The sequence below is a fragment of the Meles meles genome, chromosome 12 (genome assembly GCF_922984935.1).
Source record: "Meles meles chromosome 12, mMelMel3.1 paternal haplotype, whole genome shotgun sequence".
Classification (NCBI taxonomy): domain Eukaryota; kingdom Metazoa; phylum Chordata; class Mammalia; order Carnivora; family Mustelidae; genus Meles; species Meles meles.
In genome coordinates this window covers 72,605,717-72,628,098 of record NC_060077.1, presented here as the reverse complement: position 1 = coordinate 72,628,098, position 22,382 = coordinate 72,605,717, and the positions used below count along the sequence as shown (strand labels likewise).

The window sequence follows — 22,382 nt, the reverse complement described above, 5'->3', positions numbered from 1 at the left end:
TCACAGTCCGTCCCCTCGTGAGCCAGTAGGGAGAGGGGAGGGAGGGGAGGGGGGAGGGGAGAGGACGGAAGGAGAAGGCTTCGGGGACGGGCTTGTCCCGGTCGCCCAATCAGAGAGCTCTGGGGAGGAGCGGGGCGGGGCCCGAGAAGAGGGTGGGGGGGTGGGGCTAGGGAAAGGAATTGGAAGGCTGCGGGGAGGAGAGGGCGGGCTCCCAGAGATTAAAAGCAGCCAATCAGGGCGCGCCGGCTTCACTCGGAGCGCGGCGTGGGGCGTCGCCGCCGCCGCGCGCGCCGGGGGCTGGTTAAGGCCATGAAACAAAAGAAACCCTGAGAGGGGAGCCGCTGCCACCTCCAGCAGCCCGCCCCGCTGCCGTCCCCACCCACCCACCTAGTTACCTACCTCTGCCTCCTTCCTCTGCCCCTCCACCCCGCCCTCTCCAGTCTCCGGGCGGCCCTGGCGCTCCTCCGCCCGGGTCGCCAGCCCCGCCGCCTCCCCAGAGGAAAGGTGTTTGCGCGCTGAGCAGGGCCCGAGCCCTGTCCGCCATGGGGCTCGCCGCCCGCCGCGCCTGACCCGGCCGCCGCCGCCGCCGCCGCCATTGACAGCGCGCCGCCGCGATGCCGAGCGGCAGCTCCGCGGCCTTGGCCCTGGCGGCGGCCCCGGCCCCCCTGCCGCAGCCGCCGCCACCGCCGCCGCTGCCGCCGCCCGCGGGCGGCCCGGAGCTGGAGGGGGACGGGCTCCTGCTGAGGGAGCGCCTGGCCGCGCTAGGCCTCGACGACCCCAGCCCGGCGGAGCCCGGTACCCCGGCGCTTCGGGCCGCGGCGGCGGCGGCGCAGGGCCAGGCCCGGCGGGCGGCGGGGCTGTCTCCGGAGGAGCGGGCTCCGCCCGGCCGGCCCGGGCCCCCGGAGGCGGCCGAGCTGGAGCTGGAGGAGGACGAGGAGGAGGAGGAGGGGGAGGAAGCGGAGCTGGACGGGGACCTGCTGGAGGAGGAGGAGCTGGAGGAGGCAGAGGAGGAGGACCGACCGTCGCTGCTGCTGCTGTCGCCGCCCGCGGCCGCCGCCTCCCAGACCCAACCGATCCCGGGCGGGTCCCTGGGGTCGGTGCTGCTGCCCGCCGCCAGCTTCGATGCCCGGGAGGCGGCCGCGGCGGCCGCGGCGGCGGGGGTGCTCTACGGAGGGGACGATGCCCAGGGCATGATGGCGGCGATGCTGTCCCACGCCTACGGCCCCGGCGGCTGCGGGGCGGCGGCGGCGGCCGCCCTAAACGGGGAGCAGGCGGCCCTGCTCCGGAGGAAGAGCGTCAACACCACTGAGTGCGTCCCGGTGCCCAGCTCCGAGCATGTCGCCGAGATTGTCGGTCGCCAGGGTGAGTGCGGCAGGGAGGAGGGGAGTCCCCCTGGGCTTGGCCCCCGGGCGTGGGTGGGGAGACGAAAGAAAAGAGCTCCGGGCAGCAACACTGAACCCGGCGAGTCCCCCAAGTCCATCGCGAAGGGGTCTGCGAGGAACCGTGGTAAATGAGATGAGAAGACGGGTCACCTTGCGAAAACCCACGGTATTCCGCTGGTTTTTGCGTGGTAGAAGGTGTTAAGTTTCTGGAGCCACCCAGTCCGGTGGTGTTCACTTTACTCGGGCTGTATTCGTGGAGCAGTAGGCTGGCGTGGCACCAAAAACCTCAGTGAGGTGGTAAAAGGTCGGGTCCGTTGTGGATTCGGTGTTGTGCACGGAAAGCTGCGAGATTGCAAGTTTGCGCAGCCGACTGTCTTGTAAGAGGCACTCAGCTTTACCTTACAGCAGCTCGTTTCGGTGAAGAAATGGACAGAAATGGAGACTTTGTATAAAGAGCTCGTTCGAGAGGGAAGGGAATGTTCAAGTGGTGGGTAAAACCATCACCCCCTCTACCCCTCCGCTATTCAGAAACTTAGCTTTTGAAGAGCAGCCTAACTCTGTTGATCTTTTTGTTTTCTCTTTTAATACATTTGAACCCTGGAAAAGGCACATTGGCTATGTTTTAGAACACTTGCATTGTACACGATGAAGAAAAATGGACAGTAAGGTAATTGAGTTAAGGAACTTTATGCGTTTATACAGTTTTCAGTAAATTCTCTTCACTTGCCAGCACACCAGCACTGCAGACAGACTCCTCCCACATTGTTCAGACAAAGGACCTATGTCTCAGATTCCAGGAGTAGATTTGTGAAGGTGGGGGAAGGGGATGCCCAGAGTACCTCAGTATCCGACATTTTTAGGGAAGGTCCTCTGCTCTTTAGCATAGCTTTTTCTCCTGCCCTAAGGGAGTGAATATTACCCCCAGCCGCCTTGTTACAATGTAGCTTAGCCCAGTTGATGCATGTCTCTTTACTGTTAGGTTGAGAGCATTGTTGGGGTCAAAGAGAAATAATGGCGCTGCTGCTTAAATGATCTCATCTTTCCCAAGTGGTCTAAAGTACACATAAATAAGAGGTCTGTGGAAATGGTGGTTTCAAATATCAGAATTGGCTCATTTCTTACCTCTCAGATTTTAATAAGAAAAACCCGTCTGAAATCTGGGTAAAGGAGATAGCTTATTCAGACTGCCTGATGACTGGTACTTTAAAGGCACAGTTAAAAGCTGGTACCATTCAATTGAGAGTTTATGCCTATAGTTAGTAAGTAAGATGCAAACGCCTTGTTTTTTGTTTGCTTTATTTGGGTGGGTTTTGGGAGGGGAATTGTTTTGCAATACTTATGGACACTAATCCAGGAGAGCACTGTTTCACCTTACGTAGCATAGAATTGTAATATCTCGGTTGAAAAGTCCAGAATGAGTTGGCCATTCAGTTAAGAACATCAAGGAATTGCTATGTTTCAAGCTTCTGTTTTGCCAGGTGTTGAGTTTATGGCAGTTGGAAATGTGAGATTGATCCAGACAAACTTGGTGCTCCTAAAAAACTGTCTAATCAACTGTGGAATGGTACTAAACGAATGTGTAGTTAATGGCACTCTCCACAGTGTGTGACAAACTGCCATACATGTGAGAACATCAACCCGGGAGGGACTTGGAGAATGGATAGGACTTCAACAAATAGAAGTGAAGAATGACTGAAGAACAATGTGAGGAAAAGTGTGGAGGAATAATAATCTGGGTATAATTAGAAAGTTGTGATGATTTTTTTTTTTCTTGGATGCCTGGGGTCTTAAAAGTGGTGTGTGTGGTTAAAAAGGGGCTGGGAAGGTGTGCCTTCTGGCCAGAGTATGAAAAACCCTTAATGCTGTACTAGGATGGCGCTTCCTCAGCACAAGTTGCTTCAATGTGCTTATGGTGCCAGTTGACGGTGAGAAAAGAACATTTACTTGCCAGTTTGAGGGACAAGATAATGAAATCTTTTGTATATTTAGTTTAATACAAATGATAGAAACTTTTGTCTTTATCTGTATCATACCCTTTAAAACACCAAAAAATGGTCCCTAATTGCACAAAATGTTGTCTTTATACAAATCCATTATTTAAAAGTAAACTGAATTCATTCCCAGCTTTTATTTTGTACCATCTATTAAAATAATTTAGCATTTTATAATTTATTTAATAGCAAATGAGATAAAGTCTAGTTTTTCTGTGCTTATTGGGCTGTGTTTATTGGTTAATAAGGAAATGTGGTTCTATTTATGTCTTGGGACATGGAGACAAATTGCTGACTATTCCTCTTACACTTAATAGTTCCCAGAGTTAACAGTACTGTTTACGAGTATGTCATCATCCTCTATATTCTCTTAAGAGCCGAAAGTCTTGCCCCCCTTCTCCTGCCTCTCGTGAATCATTGACCCCTTTGCTACCTCCACCCCTCCACCATAATAAAACATGTGAAGTGTTTTCCCACTCATGGAGGACAAGGCACCTTACAATGTTTGCGTCTTTTTGTTTTTAAAGATTTTGTTTGTTTATTTGAGAGAGAGGGAGCACATGAGTGGGGAGGGGCAGAAGGAGAGGGAGGAAGAATCTGATGGAGACTTCACACTGAGAATGGAGCCCAATGCGGGGCTGGATCCTGTGACCCAAAGACTGTCACCTGAACCAAGACCAAGACCTGAGTCAGACACTTAACCCACTGAGTGAGCCACCCAGGCACCCCTGCACTTTAAAAGGGTGATAATTTGTCTTTTCTCTAAGTGAATAAAGAGGGCAAATCATTTAATTTACTTGTTTGCTTTGGATGAACCAAGTTTTCATTCTAAAGAATTAACCGTTCTTGCCATTTTATTCATTACCTGAAGTCATAATTTTCTGTTTGCCATCTCTTAATTGGTTTTGGAAATAATTATGACACAGATGGAGACATTTCTGACTTCAGCTCTGAAGCAAAGGGTAGGACAAATGGAATTCTGAGTCATAAAGACTAGAACTCATGTAAATGGCCTCTGGTTCCAGTATCTTTCAAAGAAAAAAACAAACAAACTGCTGCTTTTGATAGTGATGAAAGTTGGCAGTGTTGACCTCATATATGTACTCCCCAGTAGCATATGGTCATTTGCAAATGTTAAATTGGCCCCTTCTTTTAAGCTTTGCATCTCATATTGAAACCAAGCATACTGTAAAGTAAAGCTAGGAACTAGGAGAGGCTTTTCGTATAATCATAGAAGTTTTAGAATATGGACATTGAGGGTGAACCTGACAACAGACTTAAGACTTAACTTAATGCTAAATGTACTACCTGCAGGACACGTCCACAGTGGTTAACTAGAGGTTAACTAGAGGTTTAATTTAATTTAATTTAATTAATTTAATTTAATTTGTACAGTCGTTGATACGCAGTTGGACTAAAAAAGCAAACTAAAGTACATCTCTATACCCATTCTTAACTACATTATAAGGAAATATTGAATGTCATAAATTCAGTTGTTTTAAAAACTTGTACCTCAGGGTTTTATGTTACTGTTTAAGCTTAATGTGGGTCTTCAGCTATTTTCATTAGTGACTTTATATGGGTGTTTTCTAGTCTTATAGTCTGGAAAAGTCATCTTCAGCTTCTTTTTTTTGATTGTACACCTTGTCAAACAAATTAAGCTTGTACTCCCAATGTCTGAATATTAATGTATAAATGATACATATGTGCTATAAAACATGTAAAGAATTTAAAGAATGGGGTAAAAATGGAAACTGGAGTTCTCATTTTTTTTTTCCTGCACTCCAGTTGGGTTTCTTGTACCTTACTTTGGCTGTGGCTGAGCTAGACCCCTTTGGAAATTTTATTGAGCTACTCTGTCTCCACTGATTCCCAGTGGTTTTTGTACATGGTCACTTTTTAAATAATGAAGATGTTACTGTGTTTCAAGTTGTCATAAATGCATCCTTGTGACATTTTTCTGTTTCATTAGGGTAGAAGCACTCTTCAAGTTTTAACACAACTGAAATAAGGTGTATGCTTATTTGTGTTTGTCTGTCTGACAGAAAAAGAGAAACCTGGGTCTTGCCATACATAAATTCCCTATTCAAGAAGAAACACATTTCATGAGGACAGAATGTTTCAGAACAATGCTAAAATACAATGTTTTTTTCTTTTATGGAGGAGGAGGGATTGTTGGCCTTCTCTTTGCCAGGTACTACAAGACTGCTAGGCCATGATCCCCATTTTACAGATGTAGAAACTGGATGTCTGAAAGATACCCTCTTCAAAAAATGGAACTTGCATTTAGACCAGTTTGACATCAAAGATTTAAGTTGCTGCTTCTGTATTCAAGCATCCTGCTCAGGAAGGTTAATGATACTTGCGTTAATTTCTGCCCTAATCATGAACTTTGGGATACTCTATTTCTAGTGTGGATAACTTAGTATCGTCACTATCCAAATTAATTTACTTAATAAAATTTTGATATCTCTGCTACCCAGAAAGCACAGTTATCATCCTAATATTCTCATTCTCCTATGCCTAACTAAAAATTCTGTCATTTATAGTTCAGAAAGTGAATTTGTGTTATATACATGGTAGCTTTAAAAAGCAGATATTGTAAGTTCTAGGCTTTAAAATTTAAATTTACTTGATAACAGTATTAGCTCTGGGACCATTGGGAAAGAGTCAATGATATTGTTTTGCAAATGGGTGGGGAATCCACTGCCGGTTCTTCCTGCCTTATTCAGCTAATGACCTATTTTGATACACTAGGAGGAAATGGAAAATAAAGTGGTAATACAAGGGTGTATTTTCTACCCCCTGGTTACCAACAATCTAAAAATGATGCAGGGTGTAAAGTATTTGGAAAGTGTTACTATGTTAGAGATTTCTCTTTAGAAATTTTTCAACAAAGTTTATGGGTTGAAATTCTGGGTAGCTCTTCTTACATCTTAAGTTTTCAAAGGAAGAGGTAGCATTTAATTATAAGATAGTGCTTAAAGCCTGCTTCCCCTTCTCTCTACCCCTGCCTTCTGCCTACTTGTGATCTCTCTGTGTCAAACAAATAAAATCTTTAAAAAAAATTTTTTTTAAAGATAGTGCTTAATTTGGCGACTTGATTTTGAATGAGTTTAATATTTGCACATATTGAAGGATTTAATTTGCCTTAAACTGAATACAAAAATGTTTCAGAATGCATGTTTTAATATAAAAACTACCCCAGATTCCCTGAACAGTGTCTGCTCAGCTGTGGTATATTGGAAAGAATCAGCAATCAGAAATTAAAATTCCTAAATTTGATTACTCTGTACCAGTAACTCACTTTGTGATCTTGGACAAGTCACTTAAACTCCCTAGGCTTTAGATACCTCCTCAGATGGATGTAATCTTACTTGTAATATCTCTGGACACTGAATGATATACAAATAAATTGAAACACACAAAACTTTAAGTGATAAGTACATATTTTTGTTAAGTTAAATCTGAAATTAAGTTGAACCACTCTTTCATGTACTTTCTTGGCTTCAGCAGTTTCACACATTATAGTCTTCTAATGCAAAAGAACTAAACCCAACTGGCATCTGAATGTCTGTTGGCTACGTGGCATTTCTGTGCAGATGGGTATAAATTATGTTGTGATAACAAAGCCCAGCATCTTGATATTAAAACAATAAAGGTTTATTATTCACAGAGGTGCTGCTTATTTCAGTTATTCAGGAGCTTGGGCCAACACAGGGGCCACCATCTCAAGTGTTCACTGGTCTTCCCATGTGCCTGTGGGATAAGAGACAGTGGAATAAGACATGCTGGTCTTTTTTTTTTTTTTTTTTTTAAGATTTTATTTATTTATTTGACAGAGAGAGAGATCACAAGTAGACAGAGGGGCAGGCAGAGAGAAGGGAGAAGGTAGCTCCCCACTGAATAGAGAGCCCACTGCAGGGCTCGATCCCAGGACCCTGAGATCATGACCTGAGCCAAAAGCAGAGGCTTAACCCACTGAGCCACCCAGGAGCCCCAGGACATGCTGGTCTTTAAATGTTAAACCCGGAAGTAGTAATTACATCTGCTTATATTTCATTAATCAGGGCAAGTCATCTGACCACACCTACCTTCAAGTAGGTGAGAAAGTCCATTACAACCATGTGCCCACAGAAGAGAGCTAGAATATTAGTGAATGGCCATGATGACTACCACAGTATTACTTTATGATCAAAAGAATTATTACAGAATTTTTAATGTTATTTATGCTATGTAGAATTTGTAATTTAAAGTTGATTTCCCAATTGAAAAAAGAGATAAGTGTATTTTCAGTTTAAAAACTCCTTTAGAAAACTCCGAGTAAATTACGGAAAATTTATTTTGAAACCCAATTGATCTTCAGGTAGATTCTATAGTGATAGGTTTTTTTGTTATTATTAAACTGCATCTTAATGACTCCCAGATGGCTTATATACCATAATTTGTGGGTTTACTTTTAATTTTTTCCCCATGCCACCATATAGGGGTATCATATGGACATTTGTAAAGATTAAATCTGATACTTAAACTTTTAAAATAAATTTGCAGTTTTAGTGTTGCCAAGCCCAACTGTATACTAAATTTGAATGTATGCACAGACTAATGCTATTGGATTAGATCGAGTCTTTATTCCATGACTGATTCTGAAAATTTTAAGTTGCACGGCATAACATTAGAACCTCTTTGATGCCACTGTTTGGGATTTAAGAACAATTCATGTAGGCATGGTTTGTTTCCTTTGTCCAGGAAGCAAAAACTGCAATTCATTGTATGCAGGGAATCCTGATTTGACTACAGTTAAAGTTGTATCATGGAATAATAAGACTAGGACTTAAAATGGTAAAGACAGTTCTTCAGTGAAAATTATAGGTGTAGTTGAAGATTAGCATGAAGTAGTTGGTCTTTTGGACATGGTTGGAAGAGAGTGGGGAGGGAATAGTTCCAAACAGCTAAAAAATTTCCCAAAAGGGTTACTATTGTAAAAGATATTACTTTTCCTTCTTCTGTACCTTTCTTCCCTTTGACTTCTACCTTTCCATCAGTATCATTTCAGTATACTGTAGGAAAGGACATTGGAGCCAGGAGTTAGAAACCTTGTTAGAGACTTGGTTTCACCATTTGTTGCCTGTGACCTTGGACAAATCAGGTAACCTGGCAGAGTCTCTATTCTTGTGGGAAAAAAACCTGTTCCATCTACTTGTTCTTCCTTGCCCCTTCTCACACCCCATTTGTTGTGGGGATCAAATTTGAGAAGATGTCACTAGTACAAACGCATGGCACAATTGCAAGTGTAGAGATAATAAACTATATATGGAGTAGGATAAAATTTATACATTTTTTTTTTACTGCGAGGTTTGTACGCTGAGCAAATGCTAGTTGAAAATAAAAATTATCACATTATTAAGTTTTCCCAGGGTATACCACTAACTAAATGATGCACAGCTTATTTTTTAAAATTTACAAATGAATCTGATTCTATTATATGGTACCTAAACAGAAGTAATTCTAAGGTTTCTATTAACATCCTCCAAAAGGGATAAACCTAATTTTAAAATCCCCAATTAGGAAACTTACTTGACCATTCATCTCTAATTTATACCCTCTTCTGGGTGTTTCAGCTTTAGTGGAAGGCCAAATATGAGCCCTTTTTTTTAATTATTAACTATTTCAGTCCCCTTTTCTAAGCGAAAACAAGGGGCATTTTAAATTTAGTATAAGAATCAAGTAGAAAAATGAGGCAGGTTGAGAGAATGGTATATTTAGTAGGAGTCATCAGTTTATAATACTGGGCTTCAGTTTTCTTCATGTATAAAATAAGATTGAGCTAGATTATTTCTTATACGCTTACATTCTGATTTTTGTCCAAAAAGAATCCCTAGGGGCACCTGGGTGGCTCAGTGGGTTAAGCCTCTGCCTTCAGCTCAGGTCATGATCCCAGGATCCTGGGATCGAGCCCCTCATCAGGCTGTCTGCTTAGCAGACAGCCTGCTTCCCCCTCTCTGTTTCTGCCTGCCTCTCTGCCTACTTGTGATCTCTCTCTCTCTCTCTCTCTCTCTGTCAAATAAATAAATAAATAAAAATCTTAAAAAAAAAAAGAATCCCTAAAATCATGCAAAACTACACCAGATTTCAAATTCCCGTTTAGGTTGACTTAAGCATATCTTCTCCAAGTTTTGTAAAGTTGATAATATTTTAACATGTTTTGTACAATCTAAATACAAGTTTTATCTTTAGGAGGTAAATTCCTTAAGTGTTTTCAGCTTCCTATAGAAAATTGGTTTGGGGGTTTTTTTAATGGTAAACCTTCAAGCGTGTGAGACAGTTTATCTCATCTGATGCATTCTCCGTTCCACCATACACATAAGGAAACAGATCTATGGGAACATAAGTAACATACCCAGGGCCTCAAGCTAATAGAATTAAAGACTTCAACACTCATATCTCATTAAATGGTAGAGCAAGCAGACAAAGGCTCAGTAAGGATTTAGAAGGTTTGAACACCACCAACAATATAAGAAAAGAAAATAAGAGATTGGTATCTGTACATGAACATGTGTAGACATCAAATCCTTCTGGTGCTTGGAGCTGATACAATTCAGTGAGGGCAAGCACTGAATTTTAGTCATCTTTGGGTCCTTGGTGTCAGTTAAAGTACCTGAAGCAAAGTAAATACTTGCTGCTTATTTTATTGAACTGGATTATCGGATTCGATTTGCCATTGTACTATTATTGTTTTAGTTTCCATATTACAGAAATTGGGATTTTCTTCTCTTACCTTAATCCCTAACCCTTTATGTAAGGAGCCAGTCAACCTGAGATTGACTTTGTTTTAAGGGCAGTACACATATACTTAAGTCATTAGATGTCAATATGAATACTGATAACAACAGAACTAAAATCATATAAATGAAGCTATTTGAAGTCCTGTCAGTGATATTTACAATGAGACTGTATTCTTCACAAATAATTTCAGAGGATTTTGACTAGAAGAGCTACAAGGACACTTGAACCTTAGAAAGGAAAGCTATTACTTGTATATTGTGCATTTAGGGATAGTTTGCATTGCTAATCTAAACAGTTTATTTAAATTTTGAGTCCAGTTTGTGTACATAAACACTCTTATTGGGATTTAGCTGATATTCATCAGTCTTTGAAAATACATTACAGAAATTGAGTTCCTATAAAATTAAAGGAGCTTTTGAATAGTGTGTCTAGGCTAGCTCATGAGGAGAAGGACCGCCCTTGTTCTAATATATCATGGAACATGAAATAATGTGTTTCTCTAGTGCTTTTAGAGAAAAATTGTATGGGGTAGTAAGAGGAGTTTGGGGTTATTAAGACAATATGGGTTTGAGATCTGACTTTCCAGCTGGGAGATCTTGAGCAATTCAGTTATGTCTTTCCTGCTCTGCTTAAATCACTGTTATGATTAAATGAGAATATCTCTAGAAGAGTTTGGAAAACTGGAAAGTGTGCTACAAATTTTTATTATTTCAAAGCTAAGGGTATTAGATCATTTTACTCAGGAAATAATTGAAGGCAGTGTTTTGGGGGTGATTGGGTAGTCTGAAAGAATACCCTTTACTGAAATACCTACTTGAATAATGGGCAAATAATAAGCATTTTTAATACATGATTTCATTTAATCCTCGCAAAAACCAAGTGAAAGAAATATCTTTAATCAGTCTCACCCATGAAGGAGAGATAAAGGTTTAGTGACCTGCTAAAGTTCACAAAGCAGGTTAATAATGATCCAAAGTCTAATGTTACCAACCATTACTCAACCTACCTTTCCTTGAGGAGAGGAAGAGTAGATGTGTGTGTGTATATGTGTGTGTGAGAGAGAAAGAGAAATAACATAGTATCTGATTGTCCCAAGGGCTTTTAAGACCAAAAGAGAAGCAGTGACAGTATTTCCTAGGAGAAGGGGGACTTGGTCAAAAAATTTAAGCATTGGAAGGGACCTAGAGGTTGAATGACCTAGCATTGAAACCAGGAGTAATTGGTGATAGATTACAACCAAGGCCTACAGACAATCAGTTTTCTGCTTCCTACATTGTTTCCTTTAAACTGTGCCTTGGAAGATTCATATGCCGTAGTCGTAATAATAAGAGCGAGTACCGTTGTACTGTTATTGAGTTCATAGAGCCCTTCACATAGCCTCATCTTCTAAATGACCATGTTTGTTACTCAAAGCTATAAGGTTTGGAGGGGAAGTACCAGGAGGAAGTTTTCCATGTTATTTAGGGAAATATCTGAGTAGAGATAGAAGAGGAACAAGACATGTTTAGGAGATAATAAAGTCTAAGAAAAGGTAGGTTCTGGCTGCCTTGATGGGAGAGAGTTGGTGAGGGGAAGATTTTAACATCAAGCCAGGGAGTTCTAATTTTCCCAAAGGTAAAGAGCTACTCGGAGTTTTCACTCCCCCTCCTTATTTAAAGAAAGTGTATATGTTGTGTGTACATACACTGATACTCTAGTAGGATCCTTTTTCCTTAAAACAAAACAATTGGGGGAAATTTTTGAAGAAATTACATGCCAAAGATGACCAAAGTTAAAATAAATACATAAGGCAGTTTTGGTGTTTGTAAGGGTTTTAACTTTTTCCAGTCACCTTATATGTATGTAATATGCATGTAATTTATGGAGTGACTGGAAAATACAATTAATTTCTGGAAAACAAAATACTCTGTCAAAAATGAGCAACACTGGGGTGCCTGGGTGGCTCAGTCGGTTAAGCGGCTGCCTTTGGCTCGGGTCATGATCCCAGAGTCCTGGAATGGAGCCCCTCATTCGGCTCCCTGCTCAGCGGGGAGTCTGCTTCTCCCTCTCCCTCTGCCTGCTGCTCTGCCTTGTACTCTCTGTCAAATAAATAAATAAAATCTTAAAAAAAAAAAAATCAGCAATGCTTCCCATAACATTTGGAGCTACTGACTACCACTTTTAACCTGTTCCATGATACCACCGCCCCATCCCCCGCAAAAGAACACTTGGCATTGCAGCTCTGTGTACACCTATTTGGAACACTTGAGCTTTGCGTTGTTGGGTTGTTTTTTTTTTTCCCCCTTTTTAAATGTGGATTGCAACCTACTAAATTAATATAGTAACCCATGGTTTGAGAAACACTGAAGATTCCATCATTTCAGTTCTCTTTCTTTTAACTCCTCTCCCAGCAGGGGATCTCTCTCTCTTAATCACTGACACATTTGGTGGGGGAGGTTCTCTGTACCCTGAAAAAGCAAGACAGGACCTTTGCTGTACCAGGGAGTGCAAGGACCATAATTTTGGCTGCAGCTAAAGGGTTTTAAGGCAAACACAGCTCTAGCCTCAGTGATATAGAAAGAGGAAATGGGTTCTTATACCAGGGGTAAGTTGGAGACTTTTATTTGGGGAATTTACTTCCAAATCAAAATAAAATTACAACTATTAAAGTTGGTGCTATCCTAGTTCTTAACCTCTGTATATTCTGGTATACAGCTTACCATAGGTTGCTTTTTGTCTACAGCTATAAGAAAACAGTTATTAGGGCACCTGGATGGCTCAGTCGTTTGAACCTCTGCTTTCTGCTCAGGTTGTGATCCCAAGGTCCTGGGATCAGTTCTTAGGCTACCTGCTCAGCTGAGAGTCTGCTTCTCCCTCTGCCTGCCGTTCTCCTGCTTGTACCTGATGCTCTCTATCTCTGTCAAATAAGTAAAATCTTAAAAAAAAAAAAAAAATGCTAGTCCTTACCTCTTAGAATTAAAAAGCCTGGTTCACATTTGAAATTATGATATCATTTGCCCTGCTGTTCATACAGTCTAAAATAATACCAGTTCTAGCCAAAGATTGATTAATATTCTAAGTCTAGTAAAATGTGTCATTTCTTTGTATTTTTAAAATTTTTTATGATTTAATTATATTTCTTGGAAAAAGCTAATGCATTTGTATGGTTCAAAATTTTAAAAAATTAGAGTGTAAAGGAAAATTAAGTCTCCCTCCTACCCTGTCCCCCAAATCAACCAGTTTTATGACTGATTGTATTCCATTATATAGCTATACTGACCACGCGCTAATACAAACAATTAAGTAATATAATACAGAGGTTACTTTGCACCTGTGCAAGTATTTCTACAGAATCAATTCTATGAGTGGGACTGTAGGGGCAGAAGGATCCATGCAGTTGTAATTTTGATAAATAATGCAAAGTGCTGTCAGGCCATTCATACTCTCAGCAGCTAAATATGAAGGTCCTTTTCCCTGTTCTTACTAGCTCTGGTTTTAATACTGGATAGTCTTAGAGGTGGAAAAAGATACCTCAGTTCATGTGAAAATGGGAATTTCATGGTCCATAGCCATTTATATATGTCCTTTTCTATGAGCTGTTGTTGTTTTTTTTTAAGATTTTAATTATTTGACAGACAGAGATCACAAGTAGGCAGAGAGGCAGGCAGAGGGAGAGGGGGAAGCAGGCTGTCTGCTGAGCAGAGAGCCCGATGCAGGGCTCCATCCCAGGACCCTGGGATCATGACCTGAGCTGAAGGCAGCGGCTTAACCCACTGAGCCACCTCCATGCCCTGAGCTGTTTCTTTTAATGTGCAGTCTGATTTATCTGTACTCTTAAGGCTTATGAGTTTTTTGCCCCTCTGAGATTATAAATTCTTACATGTTTTTTAAAATATCTTAGACTTTTCAGATTGAAACTCAATCTAAAATACTCCAAAAACCTTTTTAACCTTCTTCACCTGTAAAATAATAAAACAAGTTTGTTTTCTCTTTAGTTTGTGTTGCCTATTTAGAACTCTCCCTATTCAAATTGTCCCCAACTTTAGAATATATATATTCTAGAAATCAATCATGTGTTAGTTGTTTGAAACTCATAATATGTATGTTCCTATAGAAACAGTATTATGATTGATGAGGTTTCCTATAGTCCTAATCTGAGTTGAGGCTAGTATGTGGTTGGTATTATGGGGGGCACGTGTTGCATGGAGCTCTGGTGTGGTGCATAAACAATGAATGCTGGAACACTGAAAAGAAATAAAATAAAATAAAATGGGGGAAAAAACTTTCTTACAAAATTTAGGAGAGAGAACAGATACATTCTTCTGTTTTTGTTGTTAGTGGCTTAAAGGGGTTGGCTTAGCAATCTTCCCATTACCTTTACCCTTATCTGCAAAACCTATAGACACTGTCTTTGGGCAGAATTGGCCTCTTCCTCTCCTATCTCAGAAGTGGTTTCTGCTCAGAATGTTTGTCTTCTGCTCTTCCTATTGAGCCAATTATTAAACACCTCTTTGTTAGTACCAGCCATAGGCCAGAGAGTATTTTGTGTACCTTTAGGCATATTCTTAGTTAATAATACACCTACTAGGTATTAAACAAAAAGTATTCTACTAAGGTCAGCTGACAGTTGCTTATAGTCACAAGTATTTATTTGGAGAACTTTACTCAGTTCAGCTTTCTAGTGGTCAGTATTAGTATGCATTGAGAGGAGCTAACCCCAGACCCTTTTCTTATTTCTTCCTTTGTCCTTAATAGAAATTGCCCAGTGATTTTCTGCAGGATGAACAGGACCTTCTTTGTTAGAAATGTGATGCTAGCAGACTGCCTTCTTGTTAAGTTGTAGCCCAGAGTATCTGAATAATAACAATAACTGCCCTGGATGTATAGGGTGAACAGTTAGTTATTGGTTGACGTTAGCCTTTCAGAATTTCTTAGGCAGCTCTCTATCAATCACTTGTTGATTGGCCTATAGGAAGTACTCTCAGTTACAGCCCCAAGCGACACCTTCTGTGTTGAATTGAGAGAATCTCCTGAAGATTCAGATTCTGTATAAATAAGTAGATATAAAAGTTTTGGGGCACCTGGGTGGCTCAGTGGGTTAAAGCCTCTGCCTTCAGCTCATGTCATGATCCCGGGGTCCTGGGATCGAGCCCGGCGTCTGGCTCTCTGCTCAGCATGGAGCCTGCTTCCCTTCCTCTCTCTGCCTACTTGTGATCTCTGTCTGTCAAATAAATAAAATCTTAAAAAAAAAAAAAAAAGATATAAAAGTTTTATTGCTTTCATCTTCTAACTCACTTTCTGTTTTGGAGCAAAAGCAATAACGTCGTATAGTTAAAAGTTACACCATCAACTTAATCTTATAGATGTAAACTTACAGCAGCACTCTTAGTAGTTAAAACTTCTAGGTTTTATAGTAGCATAAATTCAACTCATTGTAATAATTTCCTAATAGCCCACAAGCGACCCCCCTCCCCTTGGCCCTTCTTACCTCATCCAGTTATGTACTAAGTGCTTTCCTTGCAGTTTTGCACCAAGTCTTCTTAGATGAATATAGCCTCACATTCAAGTAAACCTGACGCTAAAAGTGTTTTCGTGATAGGTACCTAGGATCCAACAGTGAGGAAAAAAGCCCTTTATTTCTTTGTAAGTTTTACATTTTGTTGGAAGGTGGAATAGGTCTGAGTTAAGATACATAAGTCCAGTGGTAGATTGAATAAAGTTGTGTTGAATATGTTATAATTGAAGTTAGCATAATCAACTCCTTTCAACAAAGTTGTATTAGCAGTATGGGGCTAGAATAAGAGAGTCTTAAAGAGCTCAGCAAAAAAAGCTTAGCTGCAAAGCAATATGTATAAGAAAGGCTCAGTGTTCTTGTGCAGAAATCAGCACATGCCCTGTGGGCACCCCAAAGGCCTGTACTTCTCGTCAACCGCCCAGTGGTTTGGGAATGTTTAGGAAGGGCGCACAAAGCAGTCTTGAGGGATAGGAACCTTCACAGAGGATGAGACATCTAAACTAAAATCTGTATGACCAGCAGGAATTAAGCAAGTAGAAGTGGGAGTAAAGAGCCAAGGACAAAGGAGCATTCTAGTCATGGAAGCAAGGAAACATGGATAGAAGTTTAATATGGTAGAAACTCATGGCAGAGTTTAAGAAGTGAGGAAGGGGAAGAGCGCCTGAGTGGCTCACTGGCTTAAATTAAGCATCTGCCTTTGGCTCAGGTCATGATCTTGGGGTCCTGGGAAGGAGCCCTGCATGGATCTCTCTGCTTAGCAAGGAATCTTCTTGGTTCTCTGCCCCTCCCTCACCCCATGTGCAAGTTCTCTCTCTCTCTCTCAAATAAATAAAGTCTTTAAAAAAAGAAGAAGAAGTGAGAAAGGGGAAAAGGAGACCAGTAAAGAGATGTATCTAGAGAGAGGTAACCCAGACCCAGGTAAAGGGGGCTTTGTGTGCCGCATTGTTTGGACTTTATCCAAACAATATCCCTTGGTTAAAGGGAGCCCTTAAAGCGCTTTATGCAAAGAAGTGATCATGTGATCTGTGTTTTATTTAGAAACCATCATTTGACTTAAATGACTAGAGAATGGGTGGGAGTAAGGTGGGCCTGGAAGCAAGGGGACTTGGGAGAAGGTTGCAGTTATGCAGGTTAGAAAGGATGTATATGAAGACTTTGTTGTTTTGTTTTGTTTTGAAGACTTAGTTTTTATACACTGTGAGTTCATTGGAGGCAAAAAACGGGGGGGGAGGAAATTTTTAAGAAAAAGACCACCCAAAGTGTGACCTGTATCTTTAAGAGCACCTTCATTTGGAGGCCTCTTCATTTTAAGGAACCTAGGAATAACATATGACATATTCATGAGGACAGATCTGTTCTAGCGAGCTTCACATTAAGATCTTTGAAAAGTATAATCCCAGAGTCCTGTGCCTTAGTTGTGTATTTGAAATTTTAAGTTACACTTTGAAGCCCTCTAATCTCATAGTTGGAACTGGTAATAGGTGATTACTCTAAAACTTTAAAGAATTATGGATAGTTATGAATATGCATCTCAGATAGTTTAACTTAAATGCACTTGGGATTTGGGCCAAAGGCTTTTATTTGAGAATGGGTCTGCCAATCTGAGTAGTCTTTTAATAAAATGACATGCATTGCCCATGTTCCATTCAATTTTCAATATGTTTCTTTTGAGTTTAGCAGGAATTTTACAGTGAATGCAGAGTCATCCTGTGTTAGTTTCTTACCCCAGGCCTTTACAGTTGTCTTACCCATACATAATTGAGCAACACCCTTTTTCTTCTTTAAGGTACACATCTTTTACTGAGAGTTTCTTTTCTTTTCTTTTCTTTTTTTTTTAAGATTTTATTTGTTTATTTATTTGAGACAGAGAGCATTAACAGGGGGAGTGGCAGAGGGACAAGCAGACTCCCTGCCTAGCAGGGAGCCGGGACCCAGGGCTGATTCTCCCAGGACCCTGTGATCATGACCTGAACTGAAGTCAGATGCTTAACTGACTGAGCCACCCAGGCAGCCCTTTATTGAAATTTTCAAAAATAATCAGCTTCATTTTCATACAAGCATAATGTCTTTATGCATTCATATTTCACTGATTTATGTCAAAGTTAATTTAGTTAATGCATGAGTAGGACTCGTATAACCAGATAGGAGGATAGCTTAGCCTCAAATTCAGTTGATGTGAGCAGATGTGAGATGGCCTTTGAGCCATGAGCATTGCGCTCATCATGAGTTTTATAGAGTAAAGAGTAATGTTAAAATATGACAACTAGGTGGAAGTCGGTTAAACAACTTCTGTCTTAGAGTTGTGCAAAATTTGAGGTTCTCAGACTGACAGAAAGACCATAGGTTTTGAAGTTAGAGTAGGTTTAACTGTTCTTGTAAGCTTCATTTTTCTTAGCAATAAAAGGAGTGCGGTAACCTAGTTCTTAGGGTTATTGTATAGATGAATGAGACAATAGCTATTCAGTGTTTTACATGTGCACCAGTGGTTTTTCTTTGCCACCAACATCCTGCAAGGGAGTTATTTTATTACTGTTCTGAAAGTCAGACCACGTATGGTATGGCTTGCCTGTACACAGTATTCCGTGCATCGTTTGCAGTGACTGATAAGAAGGAGACAACAGGCATGACTTTTAAGATCTCCCACTAGAGGTGCCGCCTTTTCCTAAGTGAAAGGCCAGCAGACAGATATACCTGAAGACGGGGGAGCATTTGTGGAGTTGGGAAGGCTTTCTCATGATCTAGTGACAGGTTTTTATGATAAAGGAAAAAACTGCCCAGAAGCAGACATTTAGCTTGGAAGGAGCTTTCTGTGATCTATCTTTATCAGTATTACTGACATATAGATGTTGATTCTTACAAAATATTTTCTTTCTAACAGGTTGTAAAATTAAAGCACTGAGAGCCAAGACAAACACGTACATCAAGACACCTGTTCGTGGTGAAGAGCCCATTTTTGTCGTCACTGGACGGAAAGAAGATGTCGCCATGGCCAAAAGAGAAATTCTCTCAGCTGCAGAGCACTTCTCCATGATCCGTGCGTCTCGAAACAAAAATGGCCCTGCCCTGGGAGGGTTGTCATGTAGTCCAAATCTTCCAGGTCAAACCACCGTTCAAGTGAGGGTCCCCTATCGCGTGGTAGGATTGGTCGTTGGGCCCAAAGGAGCAACTATTAAGAGAATTCAGCAGCAGACCCACACGTACATAGTAACTCCAAGCAGAGATAAAGAGCCTGTCTTCGAAGTGACAGGGATGCCCGAAAATGTTGACCGAGCACGAGAAGAAATAGAAATGCATATCGCCATGCGTACAGGAAACTATATTGAACTCAATGAAGAAAATGATTTCCATTACAACGGTACCGATGTAAGCTTTGAAGGTGGCACTCTTGGCTCTGCGTGGCTCTCCTCCAATCCTGTTCCTCCCAGCCGCGCAAGAATGATATCCAATTATCGAAATGATAGTTCCAGTTCTCTGGGAAGTGGTTCCACAGATTCCTACTTTGGAAGCAATAGGCTGGCTGACTTTAGTCCAACAAGCCCGTTTAGCACAGGAAACTTTTGGTTTGGAGATACACTACCATCTGTAGGCTCAGAAGATCTTGCAGTTGACTCTCCTGCCTTTGACTCTTTACCAACATCTGCTCAAACTATCTGGACTCCGTTTGAACCAGTTAACCCACTCTCTGGCTTTGGGAGTGATCCCTCTGGTAACATGAAGACTCAGCGTAGAGGAAGTCAGCCATCTACTCCTCGTCTGTCTCCTACATTTCCTGAGAGCATTGAACACCCACTTGCTCGGAGGGTTAGGAGCGACCCACCTAGTACAGGCAACCATGTCGGCCTTCCAATATACATCCCTGCTTTTTCTAATGGTACCAATAGTTACTCCTCTTCCAATGGTGGTTCCACCTCTAGCTCACCTCCAGAATCAAGACGAAAGCACGATTGTGTGATTTGCTTTGAGAATGAAGTTATTGCTGCCCTAGTTCCATGTGGCCACAACCTCTTCTGCATGGAATGTGCCAACAAGATCTGTGAAAAGAGAACGCCATCATGTCCAGTTTGCCAGACAGCTGTTACTCAGGCAATCCAAATTCACTCTTAACTATATATATATACATAAATACTATATCTCTATATGGACTCGTAAAGGCATGGGTATAATGGTACCCCCAGTAAACTTCCTAATGAATTCTTATGACTGTTATCAGGCTTTATTGGGATTAGGCTAAAGTTGTTAGTAAACTTATAAAAGGCTGCTATGGTAACACTAAACCTAAGTGGTCTCTTGTCTATTAGTTTGGTTTGAATTATTAATACTATCCTGTAGACCCAGAGACATAGCTTGTATAAGAATCGTTAAAACTGAAGTTCAGCTTGGCTGAGTGAAGATAATCATAGGCTGTGTGAGCCTATGAGAAAAGTTTATACGTCTAGATTTCAAAACAATGGGTCCCAAAGCCTAGCCACATTAAGAGTTTATGGAGGGTACTTGGCATTACAGATGATTCAGACACTTCCAGTGCTGCCTTCTTTACACTGCCAGTTTTGACAAAACAGGTTCGTTTTTTATTTTACAACAACTTATGCCTAATTCTGCAGGATTGCAAGTAACTTTTTAATGCATTGTGATCACTTATTGGTAATTATAGGGCTGATGGCAGTTTACTCGATCACTGGTTATAATTTGGGACAAAAACTGCTACATTGACCTTCATCTCGCCCAGAACGCTCACGGCTGGTATGATCAGTGGATCAGGAATGCAATTGTGTCGATTGTGAATTCCTCCCCATTGCCTGCCTCGGTGAATGTGGAAATGGCCACCTGGGTTTTCCCATTTCAGGAAGGGCTTTGGGATGCACCTATATTGGCTAATAATTGAGGATGCGAACATTCCATTCATTAGTCTGATCAAGCTGTTGATTAATTTTTAGACTATAGATCAAAATGTGAAACATTTTATGTTCAATCCATATTTGTCTTGCACATTATAAATATATTTTTATTTTTTAGTAATTTAGGGGAGGGGGAGGGAGAAAGGGGTAATAATGCCCTTAGCATAATTTACAAAAGCAGCTGTGATGACCTTCAATCAGTTTACTTCATTTCAAAACTATTTCCAATCACAAGGAAAGATTTCTTTAAGATACACTTTTACATTTCACCTGTGGATGCCTATAACTTCATCCTCAGTATGTTCCCAAATCTGTGCTGGCATTGAAAGGACAAAACAATATACTGGTGGGTTTTTCTACTAATTATTTTTTGAAGCGTTATTTTCCCAACACAAAAGAGCTTTTTTTCTCAATATAACAAAAAATTGAAAATCCTATGTGTATTGAATAGTAAATAGACAAATTTTATTTTTTATTTCCACTTGAAGAGTTACATTTCGTATAAAAGTTTACAAATAACGGTTTTTATTTTGATTTTTTCAGTATAAAAATTGCCTTGATGGCATATTATGATGTAATGCTAATTGCTTGTAGGATAGTTAAATGTCAGTATTGAAACCTAATCTTTAGCTGCCGTCTTGTAGATACGAACGGATGTTCACCAAGCATGTATTTTGTATTTTGTTGCATTGTACACTGCAACTAATAAGCCAAGGAAACGACATATATTAGGTGCGTGTACTGTTTCTAAAAACCACAAACTAAGAATGATAAATTATCAATATAGTTTAGTATTTGCTAATTTTACTACACTCTTTTGTTATGTATATGTAGGGAAGTCATAGGGATTATAAATTCAATTTGAGTAAAGTTTAAAACCATATATTTTATGATAAAGGGCCTTTAACTTAAGATGGCCAAAGCACTGATATTATATATTTGCTGTAAAGAGAATTATAAGAGTTTTATTTTTCTGATATTAAAAGTTACTTAATAAAGACTTGTTTCCATTAACTTGAATGTATTCTCCTTGGTGTTTTTCATGCAATCATTAGTTGAGGCTGGAAGATAGCCATTTACAAGAATTGAATATTTTCTTTTACAAACTTTCCCCTCTCGCAAGCCAGCTCCCTGTGTCCATTCTTAGAGTGATTTTTTTTCCCGTGTGTTCTTAGAGTGTTAAATGTGTCGCTTATGCTCCATCCAAATTTAGCTTTTCCTTTGAGTATTTTTCATTATAGGGAAATTAGAGATTTAGCTAGTTTTGGATTGTTCCGTTGCTTGCTTGTGTAGTTGACCACAATTACTATTATCCTAACTGTAAATAATGACTTTTTACATATTGATGTTAACTGAAATCCTGAATCCATCCAGACTGTACTCAGTTTCTACCCTTTGTTACAGGTTTTTGTCTTTTCAATCACTAAATCTAGAAGATGAATTTCTTTCTAATACGAAGGCTCTAGGAACCGTGTGCACCTGCCTTTACCAGGGAATTGCTACACCAGTGGAGGGTCTGCAGTGTGAATGGTTAAGAATGAGGAAAACATTACATGTTTCCCCCACTATCTGAAGTTAAATGTCCTGTAAATTTTTAAACTTTCAGTCAGGAAGTACCTTCTGAAAGGTTTGTGGTTGATGAAAATATTACTCCATTAATGAAATGATTTGATACTGATTAGAGTAAATTACTGCCATTTGTTACAAAGCAAGAATAAAGACCTAAGATGTTCTAAAGAAACCAAAATTCTTAGAGATGTTACACAGCCGCAGTGAGTCTTTTCATGGTAGGTGTTGGACAGAAATTCTTCAGTTGCACTAGAAAACTGGAGAA

At 40.6% G+C, this 22,382-nt stretch overlaps 1 protein-coding gene across 1 annotated transcript; it reads left to right on the top strand.

Moving 5' to 3' along the window:
• The first annotated feature begins 466 nt into the window (after nucleotides 1-466).
• On the top strand, nucleotides 467-21,618 carry MEX3C (mex-3 RNA binding family member C). Its single transcript, XM_046025734.1, has 2 exons — nucleotides 467-1,362; nucleotides 18,532-21,618. The coding sequence occupies exons 1-2, from the start codon at nucleotides 615-617 to the stop codon at nucleotides 19,755-19,757; spliced, it is 1,974 nt and encodes a 657-aa protein (XP_045881690.1). The 5' UTR covers nucleotides 467-614; the 3' UTR covers nucleotides 19,758-21,618.
• The last annotated feature ends 764 nt before the right edge of the window (nucleotides 21,619-22,382 follow it).

Bases quoted from the DNA above. Each gene is read 5' to 3' on its own strand.
- MEX3C (XM_046025734.1), top strand. From the start codon at position 615: ATGCCGAGCGGCAGCTCCGCGGCCTTGGCCCTGGCGGCGGCCCCGGCC. The intron at 1,363-18,531 runs GTGAGTGCGGCA...TCTTTCTAACAG, and splicing joins CGAGATTGTCGGTCGCCAGG to GTTGTAAAATTAAAGCACTG.